Source organism: Schistocerca serialis, chromosome 7, assembly GCF_023864345.2.
Source record: "Schistocerca serialis cubense isolate TAMUIC-IGC-003099 chromosome 7, iqSchSeri2.2, whole genome shotgun sequence".
NCBI classification, from domain to species: domain Eukaryota; kingdom Metazoa; phylum Arthropoda; class Insecta; order Orthoptera; family Acrididae; genus Schistocerca; species Schistocerca serialis.
In genome coordinates, this window is record NC_064644.1 from 25,450,665 (window position 1) to 25,461,820 (window position 11,156).

Here is an 11,156-nt window from a genome sequence, read left to right on the forward strand (position 1 = left end):
TGCCCCATAGATATGGCCACACAGTCACAAGAATTAGCCGTACGGTTTAAATAATGTTGTGTACATAGTTCCGCGTAATCAGCGCATACACAACTTTCCCAATAGAGCGCGCCCCGCTAAGCACAACAGCGCAGGCGCAGCGCTCGTCCGTCTCCGCAATACGAGATGGCGCTGTCTTGGACCAAATTCTGCTTCCGCCGATCCGCGTATTAATATGTAACGCAGCCAATGAGATTGCTGCTAACGTAGAACCTTTTCTCTTCGCGGATCACACTCGCGCAGTGATACCTGAACGGCGAGGTATTATAACGAGTGTACAGACCTCCGATTAGTCAGACTGCATTAGTCTGCATTACTCTACAGTCAAGTTTCAGTCTGCGCCTAATAAGATTATCATATTCCTGTACATAGCCATTAAGATAAATGAATAGACACTTTGTCAAGTATCAGAGATATGTGAGAATAAGATTAACGTACCAAGACCAAAGGAACTTCAGATTGTCAATTGTAAACAGCATCCAGAATAAAGTTACGTAATGTCTATGCTTTTTATTATTTTAATAAATGTGTGTGAAAAATTAATCAAGTTCTGTTTAAAGTTGGGCACCGTCAACCTGCTACTCTAAGCGTGCAAGTGGCATTTCTATCGTCTGACCTAACGGCAGATGATAAACACGCCACGATAAGACCACGAGACATATTGCTGACACTTGCCTACTTCCTTATAGCGACAAGTCAACAATGAAATGAATATTTTATTTGTGGTGTGTGTACCGGTGGTCTTACAGTACACACACCACAAATAAAATATTCATTATATTGTTTCTCGATATTAATCAACACATAAAGCGACTCTTATTGGTATGATAATTACGATTAGACTGTACTGCTACTTACCCACTTTTTCTTATTTGACGAATTTAAAATTCCATCAGTAGCCGCAACATGTGAACACCACTGCTACTACTAATACATAAATGTGTGAAAATGGTTCAAATGGCTCTGAGCACTATGGGACTTAACTGTAAGGTCATCAGTCCCCTAGAACTTAGAACTACATAAACCTAACTAACCTAAGGACAAACACACACATCCATGCCCGAGGCAGGATTCGAACCTGCGACCGTAGCGGTCGCGCGGTTCCGAACTGTAACGCCTAGAACCGCTCTGCCACTTCGGTCGGCTAAATGTGTGAAAATATAATAAATATCTGTAATAATAAAATTATTATCTTAGAGCAAAATGTAGACAACATCGTCATACTAGCATAACATGAGTGTTTCGGTTTGATATTGCTCTTACGCCCAGTAACCTACGTTACGCACACTACGTAGACATTCCTGCTGCCAGAGATGTAAGATTCGAAATTCTGTCTATGTAAGAGTAACTGATTTAGAACTATGCTGATTAAGCGTTATAAGCGTTGACAATATTTTCATTAAGAAACCACTGACAACAGTTGTCCGGTTTTCATAGCCGGCCGAAGTGGACGTGTGGTTAAATGCGCTGCAGTCTCGAATCGCAAGACCGCTACGGTCGCAGGTTCGAATCCTGCCTCGGACATGGATGTTTGTGATGTCCTTAGGTTAGTTAGGTTTCACTAGTTCTAAGTTCTAGGGGACTAATGACCTCAGCAGTTGAGTCCCATAGTGCTCAGCGCCATGTGAACCATTTGAACCGGTTTTCATCCGATTTTGAAGCAGTTAACGAAGAGTACAGGAATTAATTTTGGCGAATTGGCGACTGGAAAAAGAAATACTACATTCAACACTGTAAAGACTGTGATATTACAGCATGTCAGCTGAAACTTTGGCAAATGTCTGCTGCTTATTATTTGAACATCATATTATAATAAATTATCTGTTCTTACAGAAGACTGAGATTTCCCTCCCCTGGCAAGATAGGAGAAAGGATCTGAAACATCTTTTGTCCAACTGACACATTCTACATCTTAATGCTTACTGTGAATATGATCAACAAAGCATGGAATAAACTAACTGAAAGGCTAATAGTGATTTGCTTGGAAAAAAGTTTCAGCACTCAGTCGGATTTATTTGAAAAACAGGAAACTTTAATGGAAAATAAAGAATAACAGGCAGCACCATTCTCAGCGAGCGTTCCCTGATAACTCAGGCCAATTGATTGTCCACTGAAAGATGTGACACTTTAACCTGAACGCACCGAACGCCTTTCCGCCACAATGAAGCATTCTAAGACAACTGGAGATAGTTTTGACATGTCTCTACAGCAAACCGAGCGAGGTGGCGCAGTGGTTAGCACACTGGACTCGCATTCGGGAGGACGACGGTTCAATCCCGTCTCTGACCATCCTGATTTGGGTTTTCCGTGATATCCCCTAAATCGCTTCAGGCAAATGCCGGGATGGTTCCTTTGAAAGGCCACGGACGATTTCCTCCCCCATCCTTCCGTCACCCGAGCTTGCGCTCCGTCTCTAATGACCTCGTTGTCGACGGGACGTTAAACACTAATTTCCTCCTCCTCCTCCTCCTCCTCTCTACAGCAGATGATCTAGAGAGGAAAGCCACGCACAAGCCTGATAGAGATCTACATCCACTTGATTACTCTGCTATTCACAATAAAGTGCCCGGCAGAGGGTCCAATGAAGTACCTTCAAGAAGTGTCTCTCGTTCCACTCTGGAAGGCGAGAGAGAAAAACTAGCTCTTGAATTTTTCTGCACATGCCCTGGTTTCATTTATTTTATAGTGATGATCATTCCTCATTATGTAGATCGGTGCCAACAAAATGTTGTCGCAATCGGAGAAGAAAACTAGTGACTGAAATTTCATGAGAAGGTGCCGTCGCAACGGAAAACGTCTTTGTTTTAATGATTGCCACTAAAATTCACATATCACGTTGTGGCACTATCTCCCCTATTTGAGGATAATACGAAACGAGCTGCCCTTCTTTGAACGTTTTCGATATCATCCGCTAGTCCCACCTGATACGAATCCCACACCGCACAACAATACCCCAGAAAAGTCGGACAAGCGTGGTGTAAGCAATCTGTTTAGTAGACTTGTTGCACCTTCTAAGTGTTCTGCCAATGAATCGCAGTCTTTGGTTTGCTCTACCCACAACATTATTTGTGTGAGCGTTCCAATTTGGCTTATTTGTAATTGCAATACCTAAGAATTTAGTTAACAGCCTTCAGATTTGTGAGACATAGCATAATTGTTGTTTAGCGGATTTCTTTTAGTAGTCATGTGAATAAGTTCACACTTTTCTTTATCCAGGGTCAATTTCCACTTTTCATAACATACATACACCTTATCTAAATCAGTTTAAAATTCGTTTTCGTCATCTGACGACTTTGCAAGACGGTAAATGACAGCATCATATGCAAACAATGTAATAGGGCTGTGTCGTTAATATAGATCAGGAACAATAGCAGGCTTATAACCCTTCCTTTGTGAATGCCAGGTATTACTCCTGTTTTACTCGATGATGTTCTTCATAAAAACAGTAAATTCGCTCTTACAGTTAAGATTTTCTCTCATTAACATGTGCTATTTCATGATTAAATGCATTAAACATCCACAAATAATTCAGACGAGACTAATCCTGTAATTGACAACACTATTCTCAATGTACAATGATTCTCAGTAGCTACTGCAACCGGGCCGACTGTCCAATACATTTAGTCATCAAGAAGCACACTTGGGTTGTACGACAACTGTGACCCATTAGACGGCAACCGCTATGTGAGAAGACATACACTCAGTTCACTTTTATGTAACGTATACAAGAATTTTTAAACTGCTGCATATACAAGTAAAGTAATACTTTAGGCATCTATTAAACTAAACAATAAATTAAAGCTTTATACGCAAATTTTTTTAAAACAATGACAAATGAAGGGTTAATAGGAGACTGGCAGCGTGTGAGCAATAACTTAACGAGAGGTGAGTGTTGCTGGTGAACGAACAACAAATAATCAGATGCTTTTGGAGATCTACCAAAAAATAGCCACCCGCGATGAATTAGGAAGTTAGAGGGTGTATTACAAGTTTTCCAATAGTTTTGAAGTGTTAGCCTCCACATCACGATGGCGCTGTTGGAGGTGATACAACTTTGCCGCAGCGGACGCGAGTACCGGGGACCTTTGACCCCTGACTAACCAACCACTCGGCGGAGCTGCCAGTGGACTCTGGACAGCCGTGAGCACCTGCCGTAGGTGTTCTTGCAGTCTGTGAGTCAACCACGCTTACGTAATGAGACATGAGAGCTGAGTGCTACTGCAGCCATAAAACTGAATCCCACTAGCAGCTATTTAGTAAATTTAAAGGTCATTTAGAATAAATGGAAGGCAGCTTATAGTACCTCGGAAACTAAATCCAAAGCTCTGACCATCAAGTCTCTTTTTCGTAATGTAGTTGTTGTTATGGTCTTCAGTCCTGAGACTGGATTGATGCAGCTCTCCATGCTACTCTATCCTGTGCAAGCTCCTTCATATTCCAGTACTTACTGCAGCCTACATCTTTCTGAATCTGCTTAGTGTATTCATCTCTTGGTCTCCCACTACGATTTTTACCCTCCACGCTGCCCTCCAATACTAAATATGTGATCCCTTGATGCCTCAGAACATGTCCTACCAACCGGTCCCTTCTTCTTGTCAGGTTGTGCCACAAACTCCTCTTCTCCCCAATTCTATTCAATACCTCCTCATTAGTTATGTGATCTACCCATCTAATCTTCAGCATTCTTCGGTAGCACCACATTTCAAAAGCTTCTATTCTCTTTTTGTCCAAACTATTTGTCTTCCATGTTTCACGTCCATACATGACTACACTCCATACAAATACTTTCAGAAACGACTTCCTGACACTTAAATCTATACTCGATGTTAAAACAAATTTCTCTTCTTCAGAAACGCTTTCCTTTCCACTGCCAGTCTACATTTTATATCCTCTCTACATCGACCATCATCAGTTATTTGGCTCCCCAAATAGCAAAACTCCTTTACTACTTTAGTGTCTCATTTCCTAATCTAATTCCCTCAGCATCACCCGACTTAATTCGACTACACTCCATTATCCTCGTTTTGTTCATCTTATATCCTCGTTTCAAGACACTGTCCATTCCGTTCAACTGTTCTTACAAGTCCTTTGCTGTCTCTGAGAGAATTACATTGTCATCGGCGAACCTCAAAATTTTTTTTCTTCTCCATGGATTTTAATACCTACTCCGGATTTTTCTTTTGTTTCCTTTACTGCTTGCTCAATATGCAGATTGAATAACATCGGGGAGAGGCTAAAACCCTGTGTCACTCCCTTCCGAAACACTGCTTCCCTTTCATGCCACTCGACTCTTATAACTGCCATCTGGTTTCTGTACAAATTGTAAATAGCCTTTCGCTCCCTGTATTTTTCCCCTGCCACCTTCAGAATTTGAAAGGGATTATTCCAGTCAACATTGTCAGAAGGTTTCTCTAAGTCTACAAATGCTAGAGACGTAGGTTTGCCTTTCCTTAATCTTTCTTCTACGATAAGTCGTAAGGTCAGTATTGCCTCACGTGTTCCAACATTTCTACGGAATCCAAACTGATCTTCCCCTATGTCGGCTTCTACCAGTTTTTCCATTCGTATGTAAAGAATTCTGGTTAGCAGTGACTTATTAAACTGATAGTTCAGTAATTTTCACATCTGTCAACATCTGCTTTCTTTGGGATTGGAATTATTATATTCTTCTTGAAATCTGAGGGTATTTCGCCTGTCTCATACATCTTGCTCACCAGATGGTAGAGTTTTGTCAGGACTGGCTCTCCCAGGGCCGTCAGCTGTTGTAATGGAATGTTGTCTACTCCTGAGGGCTTGTTTCGACTCAGGTCTTTCTGTGCTCTGTCAAACTCTTCACGCAGTATCATATCTCCCATTTCATCTTCATCAACATCCTCTTCCATTTCAATAATATTGTCCTCAAGTACATCGCCCTTGTATAGACCCTCTATATACTCCTTCCACCTTTCTGCTTTCCCTTCTTTGCTTAGAAGTGGGTTTCCATCGGAGATCTTGATATTCATACAAGTGGATCTCTTTTCCCCAAAGGTCTCTTTAATTTTCCTGTAGGCAGAACTATCTTACCCCTAGTGAGATACGCCTCTACATCCTCACATTTGTCCTCTAGTCATCCCTGCTAAGAAATTTTGCACTACCTGTCGATGTCATTTTTGAGACGTTTTTATTCCTTTTGCCTGCTTCCGTTACTGCATTTTTATATTTTCTCCTATCATCAATTAAATTCAATATTTCTTCTGTTACCCAAGGATTTCTACTAGCCCTCGTCTGTTTACCTACTTGATACTCGGCTGCCATGACTACTTCATCCTTCAGAGCTACCCATTCTTCTTCTACTGTATTTCTTTCCCCCAGTCCTATCAATTGTTCCCTTAGGCTCTCCCTGAAACTCTGTACAACCTCTTGTTTAATCAGTTTATCCAGGTCCCATTTCCTTAAATTCCCACCTTTTTACAGCTTCTTTAGTTTTAATCTACAGTTCATAACCAATTTCGTAATATGGCTCATAAAAACGGGAAAGTGAAACTAAACTGCCTGCCTCATTAGGCGAATGAAGTAACTAAGTAGAATCGGTCACTGATGCTTAGCAAGAAGACGAAACGCTCAAATACGCGCTCTTAAGCTACAGGCTGAAACGGACGACCAACGAAGATATTGCAATCAATGCGAAAGAACGTGCTAGGTCTGTGATTCTTGCTTTGCAAATAATGCATACTGAGGAACTCTGCGAAATTAAGGGCAGGCCGTTAACGTTTGCCATCCAGGTCAGTGAAAAAAGTAAAATATTGTAAAGAGTTCCCCAGTTAGTTTGCTTCGTAACGTGCATTTGAAATACACCTACGCGTCCGCATATGATATTGTAAAGTACAAAAAGGTACTATTTTGCATAACTATTAAAACTACTGTAAAAGATTCCAAGCCTTTGAGTGGAACTAAATATCCTCACAGAAAAAAAAACAGACATATGGAACGCATGTTTGTTAATAAAAGAAGAATAGTTGACGAGGAAAGCTTTAAATTCAATGAAAGGAACATCACTCAGATCAAACAAAGAACCATTCAGATTTTCGTAAGAGAAATTACATGCTAACATTATAAATAATGAAAAGTATTTTGCTATAAAGGATCCCCAACCACCACTTTAGGACCGCCCGCGGTGGTCGAGCGTTTCTAGGCGCTAGAGTCTTGAACCGCGCGACTGCTACGGTCGCAGGTTCGAATCCTGCCTTGGGCATGGATGTGTATGATGTCTTTAGGTTAGTTAGGTTTAAGTAGTTGTAAGTTCTAGGGGACTGATGACCTTAGAAGTTAAGTCCCATTGTGCTCAGAGGCACTTGAACCATTTTTGAACCAGATTTGAGCGCTAAAATTTAAATTCATGATGTTGGCATTCCTATTAGCCCAGCTGCATATTTTACATCTATATCTACATGGTTACTCTGCAATTCACCCTTAAGTGCCTGGCAGAGGGCTCATCGAACCATTTTCATACTACTTCTCTACGATTGTACGTCGGCCGATGAGACGACCAACTGAACGACGAACCGAACGACCAACCGAACGACCAACCGAACGACCATCCGAACGACCAACCGAACGACCAACCGAACGACTAACCGAACGACCAACCGGACTACCAACCGGGCGAACAACCGGACAACCAACCGGACGACCAACCGGACGACCAACCAGACGACCAACCGAAGGACCAACCGAACGACCAACCGATCGACGAACCGGACGACCAACCGATCGACGAACCGGACGACCAACCGGACGACCAACCAGATGACCAACCGGACGACCAACCAGACGACCAACCGGACGACCAACCGGACGACCAACAGAACGACCAACCGATCGACGAACTGGACGACCATCCGGACGACCAACCGGACGACCAATCGGACGACCAATCGGACGACCAACCAGATGACCAACCGAAGGACCAACCGAACGACCAACCGGACGACCAACCGGACGACCAACAGAACTACCAACCGATCGACGAACCAGACGACCAACCGGACGACCAACCGAACAACCAACCGAACGACCGACCGAACGATCAACCGGACGACTAACCGAACGACCAACCGAACGACCAACCGGACGACCAACTGGACGACCAACCGGTCAACCAACTGAGCGACCAACCCAACGACGAACCAGACGACCAACCGGACGACCAACCGGAGGACCAACCAGACGACCAACCGGACGACCAACCGGACGACCAACCGAACGACTAACCGGACGACCAACCGAACGACCAACCGAACGACCAACCGAACGACCAACCGAACGACCAACCGAACGACCAACCGAACGATCAACCGGACGACCAACCGGACGACCAACCGAACGACTAACCGGACGACCAACCAGATGACCAACCGAAGGACCAACCGAACGACCAACCGGACGACCAACCGGACGACCAACAGAACTACCAACCGATCGACGAACCAGACGACCAACCGGACGACCAACCGAACAACCTACCGAACGACCGACCGAACGATCAACCGGACGACTAACCGAACGACCAACCGAACGACCAACCGGACGACCAACTGGACGACCAACCGGACAACCAACTGAACGACCAACCGAACGACGAACCAGACGACCAACCGGACGACCAACCGGAGGACCAACCAGACGACCAACCGGACGACCAACCGGACGACCAACCGAACGACTAACCGGACGACCAACCGAACGACCAACCGAACGACAAACCGAAAGACCAACCGGACGACCAACGAGACGACCAACCGGACGACCAACCGAACGACCAACCGGACGACCAACCGAACGACCAACCGATCGACGAACTGAACGACCAAACGAACGACCAACTGAACGACCAACCGAACGACCAACAGATCGACGAACCGGATGACCAACCGGATGACCAACCGGATGACCAACCGAACGACCAACCGAATGAGTAACCGAACGACCAACCGAACGACCAACCGAACGACCAACCGAACGACCAACCGAACGACCAACCGATCGAAGAACCGGACGACCAACCGGACGACCAACCAGACAACCAACTGAACGACCAACCGATCGACGAATGGGATGACCAACCGGACGACCAACCAGACGACCAACCGGACGAGCAACCTAACGACTAACCGGACGACCAACCGAACGACCAACCAAACGACCAACCGAACGACCATCCGAACGACCAACCGTACGACCAACCAGACGACCAACCGGACGACCAACCGAACGACCAACTGGACGACCAACCGAATGACCAACGGATCGTTGAACCGAACGACCAACCGAACGACCAACCAAATGACCAACCGATCGACGAACTGGACGACCAACTGGACGACCAACCGAACGACCAACCGAACGACCAACCGAACGACCAACCGAACGACCAACCGAACGACCAACCGAACGACCAACTGAACGACCAACCGATCGACGAACCGGACGACCAACCGGACGACCAACCGAACGACCAACCGAACGACCAACTGAACGACCAACCGATCGACGAACCGGACGACCAACCGGACGACCAACCGGACGACCAACCGGACAACCAACCGAACGTCCAACCGATCGACCAACCGAACGACCAACCGGACGACCAACCGGACGAGCAACCTAACGACTAACCGGACGACCAACCGAACGACCAACCGTACGACCAACCAGACGACTAACCGGATGACCAACCGAACGACCAACCGGACGACCAACCAAACGACCAACCGATCGTTGAACCGAACGACCAACCGAACGACCAACCGATCGACGAACCGGACGTCCAACCGGACGACCAACTGGACGACCAACCGGATGACCAACTGGACGACCATCGGACGACCAACCGAACAACCAACCGAACGACCGACCGAACGATCAACCGGACGACTAACCGAACGACCAACCGAACGACCAACCGGACGACCAACTGGACGACCAACCGGACAACCAACTGAACGACCAACCGAACGACGAACCAGACGACCAACCGGACGACCAACCGGAGGACCAACCAGACGACCAACCGGACGACCAACCGGACGACCAACCGAACGACTAACCGGACGACCAACCGAACGACCAACCGAACGACAAACCGAAAGACCAACCGGACGACCAACGAGACGACCAACCGGACGACCAACCGAACGACCAACCGGACGACCAACCGAACGACCAACCGATCGACGAACTGAACGACCAAACGAACGACCAACTGAACGACCAACCGAACGACCAACAGATCGATGAACCGGATGACCAACCGGATGACCAACCGGATGACCAACCGAACGACCAACCGAATGAGTAACCGAACGACCAACCGAACGACCAACCGAACGACCAACCGAACGACCAACCGATCGAAGAACTGGACGACCAACCGGACGACCAACCGGACAACCAACTGAACGACCAACCGATCGACGAATGGGATGACCAACCGGACGACCAACCGGACGACCAACCGGACGAGCAACCTAACGACTAACCGGACGACCAACCGAACGACCAACCAAACGACCAACCGAACGACCATCGGAACGACCAACCGTACGACCAACCAGACGACCAACCGGACGACCAACCGAACGACCAACTGGACGACCAACCGAATGACCAACGGATCGTTGAACCGAACGACCAACCGAACGACCAACCAAATGACCAACCGATCGACGAACTGGACGACCAACTGGACGACCAACCGAACGACCAACCGAACGACCAACCGAACGACCAACCGAACGACCAACCGAACGACCAACCGAACGACCAACTGAACGACCAACCGATCGACGAACCGGACGACCAACCGGACGACCAACCGAACGACCAACCGAACGACCAACTGAACGACCAACCGATCGACGAACCGGACGACCAACCGGACGACCAACCGGACGACCAACCGGACAACCAACCGAACGACCAACCGATCGACCAACCGAACGACCAACCGGACGACCAACCGGACGAGCAACCTAACGACTAACCGGACGACCAACCGAACGACCAACCGTACGACCAACCAGACGACTAACCGGATGACCAACCGAACGACCAACCGGACGACCAACCGAACGACCAAC

General features: G+C 46.7%; 1 protein-coding gene across 1 annotated transcript; it reads left to right on the top strand.

Annotated features, from left to right (window-relative positions):
• The first annotated feature begins 3,866 nt into the window (after positions 1-3,866).
• LOC126412590 (protein TsetseEP-like) lies at positions 3,867-8,120 on the top strand. Its single transcript, XM_050082252.1, has 2 exons — positions 3,867-3,924; positions 7,729-8,120. The coding sequence occupies exons 1-2, from the start codon at positions 3,867-3,869 to the stop codon at positions 8,118-8,120; spliced, it is 450 nt and encodes a 149-aa protein (XP_049938209.1).
• Positions 8,121-11,156: the final 3,036 nt, after the last annotated feature.